General features: G+C 40.8%; 1 protein-coding gene across 1 annotated transcript; it reads right to left on the reverse strand.

Moving 5' to 3' along the window:
• Positions 1-5,060: 5,060 nt before the first annotated feature.
• Positions 5,061-14,559, reverse strand: znf365 (zinc finger protein 365). The gene is made up of 6 exons (XM_070841509.1): positions 14,523-14,559; positions 11,423-12,102; positions 10,259-10,568; positions 8,750-8,921; positions 8,284-8,333; positions 5,061-5,584 (listed from the first exon to the last, which is right to left on the reverse strand). Exons 2-6 carry the CDS (start codon positions 12,090-12,092, stop codon positions 5,359-5,361), a joined length of 1,428 nt encoding a protein of 475 aa, XP_070697610.1. The 5' UTR covers positions 12,093-12,102; positions 14,523-14,559; the 3' UTR covers positions 5,061-5,358.
• Positions 14,560-15,420: the final 861 nt, after the last annotated feature.

The following is a 15,420-nucleotide window of genomic DNA, read 5'->3' on the forward strand; positions in this document are numbered from 1 at the left end:
GACATATTTGCGCTCTGAGGGACCAAACTCAGGACCAGCACAGTGTTCTCAGTTAAAATAGGAACGCTATGGTTCCAAAATAGGGTTCTAGTTACTGACGTGCTGCATGCTCAAGCAGATTTACAGAAACCAGGTCACTACAGTGCTCACTCTGAGGTTTAAGTGCATGTCAATGCACTGATTGGCTCATGCGACGTTGTTCAACCCCATAAAGCAAATATGAGCAAATATCATTAAAAAATTAGTAATATTATTTCTTCAGTGAATCAAGTATATTTGCCAAATAGAGTAGAGCTCGCCAGCAGCAGTCACACTCGGGCTTCGATCATCAGTGCCTAAATCCACTAAGTGCTAAAAGGAGTCGGATCAGTAGGCGGTTCAACCAAAATTATCTGGATCAGATTTTTTGTGTGGTAAGAAGCAGTTGGCAGCAAAAATTCAAGTTCACCCTCAGCGTCTCAGGGCCCAGGAAGCCATTAAAAAAAACATCGGCTAATGCTTTTTAGATCATAAAACAGTGACATTCAAGATATATTCCACTTAACATGTAGTATCTGGGTTTGTCAAACTGATGGCAGAAAATGCAGTACACCATTTGGCTTAAAAAACTGGCAACTTCCAATACATTTGGAAGAAATCATCATTGACACTTTGAAAGGGTGCCTGCAAGCTCCTCATCAATGCCAATTAGATATTAAAATGGCATCAACTAAAATGAGACAACTAGAAAATAAAAATAAAAATCATCAGCAGAGAGCCTTCTGGACAAGTCTACCCCATGATGGATGTGTAGCAGTTTGAAAACACTTTTTTTTTGTATTCCTTGAAGGCCTTGAATTAACTCATCACAATTTCAGGAATTTTAAGACCTTTCCAGACCCTGTAGACACACAAAAAAAGACGTGATTTGTGTTTGTGACCCACATAAATGATCTGCCAAGTACTGTAGGACTACTACTTTCACTTGACGACACATAATAGCTTTGTATACAAAATATCTATCAACACTGTCAACAAAACCTAAACCAACGACAGCAAAGATACATTTTACACCGAATACCGTCTTTTACATGTACATTCTTATCATTGTATGAGTGCAAAAATGGCGTGTAAACAGATCGTACAGAATGATGCAGATGAAGGAATGATTCTATTAAACAAGAGCTGTTCAGTATACTGCAAATGGACTGTGTGCATTCACGGCACTGTAAGTCACTTTGGATGAAAGCGTTGATACGACGTCATTCATTTGTGATCGGAGAATCTCCACCCGTTTCTGTGCGAATGAGAGCCGGTTTAAGACCGAACTGCAAGACGGAAGCCGGGTCTTACAACACGGCGTCTCTTCGGTGTGAGCTATACGTTAACTCAAGAGTACATTCGTTGTGTGTGTGTGTGTGTGTGTGTGTGTGTGTGTGTGTGTGGCGTCCTCCAGACCCGGGCCAAATTGCACCTGCATGTACACGGGTCGTTCTGTCGGAGGATTTAGTGGAGGAGAAAAGATGCAGCTGAACAATCATCTCAGCTCAAAGACTGGAAGCAGGAAGACACTGCGTCGCTCCCCTGAAACTGAAATGCACACCTTCCAAACAACTCCAAAGCTGTTTAACTGACAAGCTGTACTTTGTCTAATTAAAGAATAAGTCTGGTGTCTACATCTTTTTCTTATTGTCCACAAATCCCATAAAGACTGAAACCAACAACACAAGTGTGGAAATCACTCAGTTCTAAGATGATAATTAACTCTTCATGAGAAAAAAAAAAACCAACTCCGAACCTGCCATTTATTTCTAATTAACAGATTTTATTGTGATTAAACAATATTATTACCACACAAAATTATAGCCTTCGAACACTGACTGTTAGAAAGCAAAGTTATAAAGTTATAGCGACTTTTCTGAAGCAACGTCGCTGTCTTACAATGAGAGCTAAAGTTAATATTAAATGTAGGGAAATATGGCAGAGGGAGGCAGAGATCAGCAGCATAGGAGTAAAAAATAAATACATGAATAAATAAATGAATAAGTGCATCCATATTTGAAACTGGCACATTTCGGATATTAACTTACTGACAAGATGAATGTTAAATCCTTATGTTCTACAAAGACTTTGAGGAAGCACGTTAGCTGTTTTCACTCTGGGCTAAAGTCTGCAGCCACAGCGAATATGGATAATCAGCCAAGAAATGAGTGGGTGCTTTTTTTAAATTCTAGCCCATTGTAGTCTGAATTTTGAAGGAACTTTCTAAATAAAAAGGGAGTTCAGATTTATCTGACTGCTTGTATTAACTGATGAAGATACACTGCGATACACTGAGAATCGTTTTGCATTCAAATGATTTAGGTAATCGAATCGATTCATGAGATATAAATACAGAATATCACCAGAGTTATACTTTAATGTGTTAAAACTGTGAAGGACGCAACAACAAAACCGATGGACCACTGACGCTGTATGTTTTCAACAATGGCAAACAAGCCTACTTGGCAAAAACGGTGTACTGTTCCTTATGAGGAAGGTGGAATGTTCTAAAAAACAAAGCCTCCACTAAATCTCCAGCTGAATCCTGCTCTGGTAGCAGATCGGCAGGTGATTCGGCTACATCGGACCAAAACTGCCAGAAAAAATAAAAACCACAATCAAGTATTTCCTTTTCAAGTCAACATATCTGACTTTTCTTTAGATGTACAAATACCAGACAGTATCTGGATTGGTCCTAATGTAGTGAACCTTGAAGCCAAGAATTATATGCAAAGTTTATTTGACCCACGTCTGGTGTCATCGAACTCCTGTCTGTGCTTTACAAACCAAATCACAGCTGTTGAAGGCGGCACGCAACAACATCACAATTACAAAAATATGTTCACATTAGTTCAGATCAGTTTTGTTGGCTAAAATAACACCACTGCTGGCAGATTTTATCAGCTGCAGCTAGCGAGCTAATTAAGCTAAGGTTAGAGCTGGTTATAAACGCCATCTCTTGTTGAATTAAAACTAAATAGTTTTTACGTGAGAATCCCGTAAAAGGCTTAAACATGTAATTCATGGCTGCACACATGATATTATGCTAAAAGACTGAGGCTGAAGCTAAAACATCCAAGGTAAAAAGACAATAGCCTCACCAGTCAAAGACCCACGTAGCAGACATGGACATGTACTGTATGACCTGGATACTGGACCCAAAGATGAGGCCAATTCACTCCAATAAGAATTGCTTGCTTGGCACATACCCTGGAAAAGTGTCTAGCTTGTGGCAGTATGTGGCCCACTCCATATGTGCAGTAGTGTTCATCATCATACCTCCGACACAGTTGGACTATGCCAACTATGGCTTGTACATAACTGTGACATCAATCAGACAAAAAAAAGTCCTTTCTAGGCTTTTTACAAAGATTAAACCCCCATGACTTAAAAACATACAATACATACAGTAACAATTGACCATGTTGTAGCTGGATTTGTCCTGATAACAGTTTTAGAGACGACTCTTTTACAGTGGTGCTCTACGGGAAAAATGCTTATTTGGCCACAGGGGATTTTTGTCGCTGTAATACTACGAGTGGCCACTGGGAATAACTGGAGGCAACGTTGAGTGGAGGCAACATTTCCAGGTCATATAATCCATCCATAACATGGACATTGTTGTTAGCTTATGTATTTGTTCTAAATTTGCCAACTGTGTGTTTTCACTTTAAAAATGACGAGAAAAAGGCTTTTAAGATGAGGATTAACCAATTTGTTTGGGGGGTATAACTAGCTTGGTTAGCGCTGCTGGAGTGTAAACTATCCTAACTAAAGAGCAGGATAGAGCCTAAACTGTGACAGCACCCAGGACCGGCTCCCACACAGTGAACAGATGCTCCTCAGCCTTGTCAGTATCTCTAGGTTTTTCTGCAGGTAGCAAGCTAGCAAGACATGCTAACATTTGAGGCTTGCATTAAAAAGACAGTGAAACACACAGGTGAATCCAATCCATATCTTTTCCCACCATCCACCACTTCACATGCAGCTCCATGTGCACGGTTCCAACATAAACAACAGAAATTCAAAACTTACGGCTGATAAGCTATGATTTGCTAATCACTGTTCGATGGATGGGTTTAGCAAACGGTCAATTCATTGCAGTCGCAACGGTCGCTGACATTTGGGCTTAAAAGCACAGACAGACAGATAAGATGACTGGACTGATCGGGAGTTTTTGGAGGAACCAGTCCAGGATGTAAAGGATCAGACAGAGGAGAGGATGTGCCATCATCATCATCATCACCGTGAACTATTTTTCCTTACTCCGTCTGACTCGGGAGAAAACTTCTCTTCATGACTCAACAACTTGTTTCCATGATCAGATTTTAACTGTAAATTAATGTTAAGTCAGTAGATGGATACAAAAGCACAATTTTACCTGAAGTGTCTCTAAATACAGAGGAGAGGATTCAGAACGGAAGTGTCACTAAAGACTGAGATTACCATGATACTGTAGTAGATATTGCGGTTTGTGCTGACGAATGACACAAAAGATAGAAGCTGTCATTTATATATATGTTTGAATACTGAAGGTTTATCCACACCTGCTTCCTGCTGAAAAAGCACCCAGTGCAACAATTTCCAGTGGCCTATTTCAGTGTAGTAATCTATGGAAAAGTACAAAATATCTACCAACAGCTTTGGCAATAAAAGAAAAATCCACACAATGTACCATAATGTACTTGAAGATAATGTGATGCCGATGTAATGTTTATTCAGTAATATTTATTATTGCATTATGAACTTAAACCCTGTTACGCAGCAGTAGTTATTGTGACGTGTAATGTGTTTTTGTATTTAATCTCTCTTAAGTCCTATTAGTTTGGTTTTCTTAGTTTGACTTATAAAAACTGCTGAAGACGTGTCATTTAGGAGGAGCAGCTGTATCCAATCATGCTATAGAAAACATTTAATATACATCTGTATGGAAATTATTACAGGAAAGCCGCTTACTCCCACAAATCTGTGGAGATGCAAACATTTTCACGTCAAAATAAAATCATATACACAACTACTTGATTTCTTTTTCCGGTTAAGTCATTACCCAACAAGAAATGTAAAAAGGCCATTTCAATTAACATCACTATGACTCAGAAATTGCTTGTTTATTGCCGTCCTGCATCAGTCGAGACTGCGAAGCATCGTGAGTTGTTTTAAAGAAACTTTTATACTGAAAGAGGAATGACCTCAGAGGTAAGATTAACTGCTCCAAAGAAGCCTGATGTGAATGTGACCTCATGGTACTTTTCCACAGGTTAACACACTGGAATAAAACCATTGTTAAATAAAGGTTTACCCGCTGACACCCCCTCTCCCTGGTGGCTCTCCACAGTCCTACGCCTCGTACCCGGCGGACCGGCGGCGCTGGTGGTTCCAGATGTCGTCTCTGTGCTCCGGTCGACAGAACAGCCTGGACGACTGAGCCAGCCGCTCGCGGTGCTCCCGCTCTCTGTCTCGTTCCCCTCCTGGTTGGGAGAAAGGAGGGCGGCCGCAAAAGTGGGAGGAAGAGTGGGTTCTGTTGTCATGGAGACCAGACGAGGACAGCTGACCTCCCGCTGACCTAGAAATGACATGTAAATGTTAACATGAACACAGGAAAGGAGGGGGTTGCACTGAATATGATGTGAAAAGGGCTTCCAGTGGGTGTGGTTAAACACAAATTAAGGTTTGTCCCGGGGTCGCTCATCAGATTTGCTTTTTGATGTTTTATGACAGAATGTGTATGAAAACCAGGAGCAAAAAGGTCAAACATTCACTCATTGTGTTACATGGATGGGATTATAGTGAAAATAAATTCCAAGGAAGCCCCTGAAACCTCCACATGGACCCTAGGATGGGCCCCGGACCCCACTTTGAGAACCAGTGCTCTGGAAAAGGTTTGCCACAAGATGTATGTGGCCACTTTGTCTAATTCAACTCCCTCCGTCTCAGCAATTAGAGGATTCAAGTTTTCTTTTCATTCCTGCTCATTCATTCCTTCATAATCAATATGTTTACAAGAATATTAAGTCATGTTACTTTTTTTGGCAGACATGTTTCCAAAGCAGTTCACAATAAGTGCATCCAGCACTTATTGGATGGATACAACCAAGAAAATTACAAGAATCATGTTAAGTGCAATTTTTGAGTTTCATCAAAAATTCATCAAATAAGCTAAACTGCCTCCTACATGTTGGACTTCCATTCATCAGACACAAACAGACTCCACATGAATGATGAAACCAGTTATTGTAGATAAACAAAACAGCAATACAGTATTTCAGGGGCAAGTCTGTCTAGAATTAGGTCATCTCAGCCTATAACACTCACACATTTTTTAATTAACTTGGAACAGAAATTGGGATCAGTCTCTTCAGGTCTGAACCATCTCCCTGCTGATATTTTGAAACTAAATACACACCAGAGTTTATATTTAAGATGGAAAGAAATTTGGGCATTTGTCTCTAGTTGTGAGTCTCTTTAAATTAAAAATGGAACACACAAGTGAAAGCACCACTTGGACCAAAAGAAAGTAAGTAAAATCAAGTAAGAAGAGAAAAAGGCTGGTGGCTGGTATACATAATGCACATGTGACTAGCACACACACACACACACACACACACACACACACACACGCTTTCAGCAGCAGTCATGCAGACAGGTAATCCCACTCCAGTGGCTGAGGGGAAGGACACAGTGTCCCATGTTCAGCGATGAATTAAACGCAACAACACAGAAATCTAACAGACGATACACGAGTCCTCATGAATGATTTAGCAGCCACTCTGTCACCTTTTGGCTTTGATTCAGACCAACAGCAGTCCAGAGCAGCAGGTCACCTGCCCTTTTAGAGGACGGTTCCTGCTGAGTAATAAGCCTTTTTACATAACTATTAACTTACTATTAATGGTGATACATACTTTTAAAAACAACCCATCTTAAGAACTCTAAATCATGAACTCTTGCACAGTACGTAATTTCTGCTGCTAGGGGTCTCTGAAACAAGAACAAAAGACACAGTTTGATATATATTTCATGAAGTAGCGCGAGATCATGGGAGTTGTTGTCTTCACCAGCATTGCAGGTGAAAATCTATCATGCAGAAAAGCAGAAATCATGTTCACAGATGAGGCAATGTATTTAGGTTTCTTTCAAGTTATGTTACGTCATTTTATACTAATGAAACAGCTGCAAGTTAACGCGAGCTAACAAAGCATTAACTTGCTAATTTTCCATTAGATGACTTGAGTTGACTACACATGCAGGCACAGTAACTATGTAGCTATGCTGCAACACTGACAATCATTCTGTGCTAGTTTGCAGACTTCCTTCCTCACTCTGTGACGCATCATCTGGTTCATCAGAAGTTATTGCAACTGGACGGAGTAAAGGGGACATGACGCCATTGACAGCTGAATGAAAAGCAGTTATCTTGAAAAAACAATATGGTTTTCTCTGGGTTTGAACATTGTTGGAAAGATTCAGGATGTAAGCACATAAACAAAAAAATAAAACATACAGTACAGGCCAAAAGTTTGGACACACCTTCTCATTCAATGCGTTTTCTTTATTTTCACGACTATTTACATTGTAGATTCTCACTGAAGGCATCAAAACTATGAATGAACACATGTGGAATTATGTACTTAACAAAAAAGTGTGAAATAACTGAAAACATGTCTTATATTCTAGTTTCTTCAAAGTAGCCACCCTTTGCTCTGATTACTGCTTTGCACACTCTTGGCATTCTCTTGATGAGCTTTAAGAGGTAGTCACCTGAAATGGTTTTCACTTCACAGGTGTGCCTTGTCAGGGTTACTTAGTGGAATTTCTTGCCTTATTAATGGGGCTGGGACCATCAGTTGTGTTGTGCAGAAGTCAGGTTGATACACAGCCGACAGCCCTATTGGACAGCTGTTAGAATTCATATTATGGCAAGAACCAATCAGCTAAGTAAAGAGAAACGAGTGGCCATCATTACTTTAAGAAATGAAGGTCAGTCAGTACATAATTCCACATGTGTTCATTCATAGTTTTGATGCCTTCAGTGAGAATCTACAATGTAAATAGTCATGAAAATAAAGAAAACGCATTGAATGAGAAGGTGTGTCCAAACCTTTGGCCTGTACTGTAAGTCTAGTCATTTTTGGGCATTTTATTGTGGAAATGTTACATATTACACCTTTAAGTCTAAAAGGAGTCATACTAAGGAGACACATCTTGGTTAAGTTGTCACTTTGAGATTAAGAAAACACCAAGACGCAATGAGGCGGCACTCACCTGCTTTTAGTGATTCTGTGAGGTCCATTGTCAGTGTGCTGCTGGTACTGCTGAGGACACAGAAAAGGTCAAAGGTCATGTTGCGTTGACTTGTTATTACTGATGCTTTAAGTATTAGCAGCATTTTAATGCTGTAGCTGGTTGAGGTAGTGCAAATTCTGACTACTCATTACACCGTTTGGTAGTCAATGATAATGCATACTGTTTTATGTCACAATATTCCCAACATAGCTCCATCAATCTTATACCTGACAAGAGGTGTAATAAGCCAGGGTGACTGAAAACACTGCCAAGACTTTACTTTGCAAAATAACTATAGCTGCTAAATAAATGTGGTGGAGTAAAAAGTACAGAGGAAGTATGAAATACTTATGTAAAGTACAAGTTCCTCATTAAATGCAGTACTTGAATACATGTACTTAGACACATTCTTCCAGTGGGACTGTGCAGGTGTGGGCTCTGGTACCTTGTAGTGGTTGCACTGTTGTGGGCTGCCGTTAACCTGGTAATACTCCACCAGTCTCTCGGCCAGAGCGATGCGCCTCAGCAGATTCTCGATGAAGCGCTGGATTCGAACTTTGCCGCACGTTTCCTGTCGAGCTGCCGCTTCCAGAAACTTCTGGATGGTTATCACCTCCCTGGAAAAACATGAATCATATTTAATGTAAGTAAAGTAGTGAATGAATGTGCTTTTCACCTCCAGCAGAAGAGAAAAACAAGATCACAGACATGGAGATCAGTAGTCACCTTCATAGTAATGATATACCAATAATACCTAATATCAAGCCACGAGGGAATTATGACCATTCCCGATTTTCCCTAGGATCCCCATATAACTGGCATTAAAGGGGCATTTCACAGATTTTACACAGATTTTAGCTACTAAAAAGAGCTGTAGAGTGTCTCCTGTAGCTCTGGAGGAGCTTCCAAGAGGACAAAGGAAAATAACCCTTATGCTTTTGGAGTTTGACCCGTACTAGAGACTAAAAGTCTGCTGGCTCAATGTTGATGATTTTTTTAAATATCTCACTTTTGAGTCTCCCAACTTGATGAAAGTACAACATTAAATCGCTGGAGTACCTCATTAAGTCAGCACCGTCATGGCTTATAGGGGTTATATTATGAGCACAGCTTTGAGCAACATTTTCAAGCAGTCTGTTAATGTCACATTTAAAGACTTTCAGCAGACTGAGTTGATATTTCAATGCACGGCTGATCCATGCATGACCAGATCTACCATCAGGGTGTGCTGGGTGCTGGCCTGGGGAGCCTGCATTGCACTGAGCTCCTGAATGTCTAAAGACAAATTAAAGGTTAATTTTGGGAATGGGAAAGGTCCCTTTCCACTGTGGGACAGTTATCCTGTAGCACAGAACATCCAGCATACTGTATGTTGATTATATTTTGCAGTGTTGTGCACCATTAATGGTTAATGCCATTATTGTTTCATCTGGACCATATTTCTACGCATTTTCCAAATGACTACTAGGTGCTAAATGTTTTGCAATTGGTCCAGTTACTTCAGCTGGCAGTTGCGACCGAGCTACAATGGCTGCACTTGCGTCAAAGTACGTCCACTAAAAGTGCTTGTTTTGCCTCTGACACACTCAGATTGTTATGTCTGACAACATTATGGAAAGAATTCCTACAGAGAGAGATCTGTAAGATTCTTCTTTATCTATCCAGAAACATCTGTGATATTACCCTTTTCAAAGCCACCAGACCCTATTGACAAAACCGGTAATTTGACTTTGCAGGACATAGGAGTTGCTCATTTAGTTGCTATGATTTTGGTGTTTCAACATGTTAGATCTGATCCGAATTAACTTTTTAAAACACCAATCTCCCAGGTTCTGTGAGGTAAAATCAATGTTTTTGTCAGTGGAGCCTACAGACACTCGTGACGAACAGTTCAAATGAGTTCCCCTTTAACGCCTTCAGAGGATCACATGAGTCAAACCTGTTGCCTGTTTACCTCTCTCGTCGTTCCAGCTCATTCTCTGAAGCGTTGAGCTGCTCCCTCAAAGCGGCGATCACCATAACAGCCACGTCCACCTGCCGGCTCAGTGACCTCTCCCTCTCAGCTACTTCCTGCCTCTCTTGGGCCAGGTGCTGTGAGTGAGCACGCTCACACAGGAGCTCCGTGTCAGTCTGGGCGAGCTCCGTGCTCACCTTGGCCAACCGGCGCTGCATGGTGCTGTCAGCTGCTCGCAGGATGCTGGCCAGTCGTCGGCGCACTGCGGCCGAGGCTGCAGCCGTCTCCAAACCAGAGTACGAGTTCTGCTCTGGTGGTTACAGCAAAGGAGACAGAAGTTAGTGCAGCTATAACCATGACAGGCTCAGACTGTTATTCAAAGTGTCCGACAACATCATGGAAGTTATATACCGTTACATTGCTCTCTGCAAAGACACCAGTCTCCATAAGTAAAAACAGTCATTTTAGCTTGCAGAACACAGAGTTGCTGGTTTACTGCTGCTTCAATTACTTTGTCTGTTCATGTTATTGTGTTCTTTGGTGTTTAGGAGGGTTCCTTCAGATCCAACACAACATTTGTGTAACACACAATATGAAAGCTATTTGGGGTTAACAAAAAGGATCTTACAAGTCTCTCTCTGTGGGGATCATTTACATAATGTTGTCAGACACTAATGTGATTTGAACTAGACCAATTCCAAAATGGTTTGGACACAACCAGTTATTTTGAAACCCAAAGTATGTAAAATTACAGCCAAGGTTTATAAACACCAGACTTATCCTTTAAGGTATTTTAATGATGCTTCCTTGCCTCAACTTGTGCATATTCTTTTAACATTTCTTATCTTGTTCTGTGATGCGTACTTAAATGCATTTCATTTGTGACTGTAAAGCACTTTGAAACCCTGGCAATGAAGGAGCTCTTTAAGTTTTATTTGCGAGTGTACAGCCTGTCTGCTTGTGTTTCATCACACGGACTAAATGATACCAAATCTGTGGCTAAACAGAACACTAATCTTAGTCTGCTTCAGTGATCGAGTCAAAAAACGCACCATGGATCACACCCAGTTAACCAAAGTTAACTAGTTAACATATCCATCTAGAAATGTGACTGCTCCGAAACCTAAGACAGTATATCAGAGCTATAAATAAACCTGAACGCACCAACCAAGTCCAGGTCCAGGTCCAGAGGGTCTAGAGGGGAGCCAAGAGGGGCTGGAGGGAGGAACGGGATGTGATGGTGGTTGAGGTGATGGTGGCTACTGTCTGACTTTTTGGAGGACATTTTGTTGTCGTCATTTCTACCTGCATTTCTCTCTTCACCTTTGTCGTTATCGTCCTCCTCGTCTTCTCCAACATCTTCATCTTCGGTCCCACCTTCTTCTTCATCCTCCTCCTCCTCGTCCTCCTCTCCCTCTTCCTCCTCCTCCTCCTCAGCCTGTGTCCCCACCCCGACGCTCTGGGTGCGTCTCCTCACCGAGCTGTAGGAGTGGAGGTAACTGCTGTCTCTGCTGTCACTGAGGGAGCGGGCGTGGGGTGGCCTCTGCTGCCCCCTGCGGGTCGGGAGGCTCATGTCGTGCCAGGGGATCGCCGCTGTCAACGGGTCGGGGAGTTTGCCTGTGATGCTGAAGCCGCCGGTGACCACGTCTGGTGAGCGGTACGAGTGGCGGTACTCCAGGTGGGCGCGGAGCGATGCCAGGCTACGGAAGCGCTCCTGCTCGCCACAGCGGGGGCAGCGAAAGGGAAGGTCGCAGGAGGTGATGGCGCCGCAGGCCTGGCCGTTCCTCTCAAAGAGGAAAGAACCAGAACCTCTGGAACACAACTTCTGCTGCATCACTCTACACCTGGAACACAGAGAAACAGGGAGCAGTCAGCGCTGAATCAATTACTAAACTGATCAATTGGTAAGAAACTGTTTGGAAAATTGATTATTTAATTATGTTCCAGCTTATCAAATGTGAGGATTTGCAGCTTTTTTCTGTTCTATATCACGTAACCTGAATATTTTGGGGTTTTGAAAGTTGGTTGGACGAATTAACAACAATTTAACGAGGTCTTCTTGAGCTCCTGGCAATGTCTGTGTGTGTTTGTGTGTATGCATCTATCTGTCTGTTCATGTCTGTTCTTGAAAACTACTGGTGGGATCAGCCCAATACTTTTTGTGCACATTTCTGCCAGTATGCTGAATGATCTCTCCCTGTTACGCTGATTTAGAACTTTTGAAAAGCCTGTTGTACTGATATTCCGTCACTGACCACTGACCTGCAGCCCCGACTCTAACCGGCCAGTCGGGGCTGCAGATCATCAACAACTGCTTCAGTTTGACATCACACAGCAAAAGGCATTTGGCTTGGCTAAAAATAAGCCTTACTAAGTCTGTTCGGGCCACATTTTAGAAAAAGGCATGTTAAAAGGTGGTAAATTTCCCCGCTGTGGGACTAATATCTAATGGATAAGATAAGAAATATCTCATATTAAACCAAGAAGGAAAAAAACATTTTTTTTAAATGAAATCTACAGTAATTATAACAATCAGATAATATGTCATCAGAATTTATCAACAGACCATATTTATGAGATCAAACTAGAACTGATTTGATCAGAGATGAAAAGAGTCAAAACAGAATAAAAATAGAGGAACAAAGTAGGACAAAGCAGTGAAGTAAAAGCTGAATTTAGAAGGGAGTTATTGTGATATAGTTGTTATTCATGGCTTCATCTCTACAGTAATTTCCCTCAGTGGTGGAAGAAACACTCAGATCTGTAACTTAAACTAAAAAGTACCAATACTATAGTGTAAAATACTTTTACTCAATAATAAGTTAAGTGATGTGATATGATTTCAGAGTAACGTACAGTACATTATATCACTGGATTGTAATTGTTGATCCATTAGCCTAGTGTGCTCATCAGGTGGAGCTAGTTAGCAGGTTTTTTAATATACTGCAATAAATATATTCATGTATTGATTTATATTTTGCATTAATCAGGTCTTATGCATGTATACTGTATGTGTGTATAAATCCACCATCACACTAGCATCTTATCCTCTCCTAACCTTCAAAGCCCTCCATAACCTCGCCCCTCCATACCTGACTGAACTCCTCCACATAAACACACCCAGCCGGACTCTCAGATCATCATCATCCTCCATCAACCTCACGATCCCTCCTGCCCGTATGACCACCATGGGGTCCAGAGCCTTCAGCCGCTCTGCCCCCCGCCTCTGGAACTCCCTCCCACCGGACATCAGGAACATCAATACTTTGACCATCTTCAAATCTCACCTCAAAACCCACCTGTTTAAACAAGCCTACTCACTGTAACATCACTCTGCAGATCTCCCACCCCTTGGTTTTTTAATTTTTTGACTTTTTAACTTGCTTTTTCACTGTTTGTTTTTAACTGTGTGTTGTACGGTGTCCATGAGTGCCTTGAAAGGCGCCTATGAATAAAATGTATTATTATTATTATATTTTTCCTTCTTTGTATTTCAATTTTTTTTTTTTTTTTTAGCTTTTTACCGTAAGATATTTTTTCCTTCTGTGCCATTTTATTTATTGCATTTATTACATTTTAATGTAATCAGGATTTTAATATTACTAATTTATGACATATCAAAACTATTGTTTGGGCTGCAAATATGACCAATATATTTAAGCACATTTAAAACAACTGTAAACTGCACTGTTGTAGAAATATATGAAAAATAAAGTACACTGCTTCAATTTTATTCAATTTCAGCTTCCAGCTAAAATGGATGAAGTGTGCTCTTTTGGGGGAAACATTCAGCAGTAAAAGTGCACAAAAAGACATGAATCTACATAATTAAAGCATCAGTTTAGAGGCCTGTTATTGTAAATTAGCTTAACAATAATTCCTATAATAAAAAGGACTACAGCAGCATGGTGGTGCACTGATTTGCTTTGTCAAAATTAGTAATTTCCCACTGAACCAACGTGAATAAAAGCCAAGCGGATAGACAGCAGCGTTTTTCCCCTCAAGCACACAGAAATAAAACCAGACAGTTTCCCTTCAGAGTCCGTTTAACTCTGCGTTTGAATGACCGCGTTAACAGGTCGATTCCTCCTCACACAGCCTGTTAGCATGTTTTAGCCTGTTAGCTCTGCGGCCAGCGGCAGCGGAGGCTAACGTTAGCTAGCTAAGAGAAACAACCGCTGAATCACCGTTAGACACAAACCGCCAGTGACGGGCCGCTCCAGCCGAGCGCACTTTAACGACAGGCTGTAAACAAAGATCTTACCATTAATGTCTGACGGTGTCATGTCGCAGGTGGAGACGGACAGCAGCCTGCATGATGTCATTCATCCAGGAGACAGGCCGATAAGCTAGCGGTCAACAACAGCAGCATATCCGGCTGCTCCTTTCAAAATAAAACCTGTGGAGCAACTTCCGGTCTGGATTTTCAAACTTTTTTTATTGTGTCTTTTAATCTTTTTCCACTGATTTCGTGTAACTGAGTGTTTTGTAATCCCTGGTTTTATGTAATGTTAACTTCTGTTTAGTACACTTTATTCAATAAAGTAAAAGCCTATTGTATCAGAGTTACCTTAAGGGAAAACATGAGAGGAGGAGGATTTTTTTTATTATTATTTTGCATTTTGAGAAGAGTTGAAATGTAGAGAATAAAGTGAAAACTTTGAGTATTTTGATTTTATCCTTGAAATGCAAACAAAAAAATCTTGCCAGTCCATCATATTCTTCTGTAGTATTAAGATAAGTTATAAGATAACATAGGAAAAGATCAATTAAACCTTTATTTTGATCAGGGAAAATGCTGCATCAGGAAGGAAATGTTCTTGTTGCAGCAATATAGAAAGTAAAAGAAGTAGATAATAAGGGATATGTGTACATGTTACTATTGCTGTTATTACACAAAGGAATCTCGTCTCAGGGAATCATTAGGTCAGCTCAGTGAGCTAACATTTAAAAGGATTTAATTTCCTTTCCATATTTTCACCATACTGTATTGAAATAAATTACAAAAAATAAAAAAAAATAAATTACATGCAGCACCAGTTCTGTGTGTGCAAACTTATGACAGTGCTCCCATTAACCCCTTCAGCCAAGCATAGATCTGTTTTTTATTATATATGTATGGATCGATACAGGAGGTCTCTAGTAGGGAAGTGTGATGAGCA

This window comes from Pempheris klunzingeri, chromosome 12, assembly GCF_042242105.1.
Source record: "Pempheris klunzingeri isolate RE-2024b chromosome 12, fPemKlu1.hap1, whole genome shotgun sequence".
In the NCBI taxonomy this organism is placed as follows: Eukaryota; Metazoa; Chordata; class Actinopteri; order Acropomatiformes; family Pempheridae; genus Pempheris; species Pempheris klunzingeri.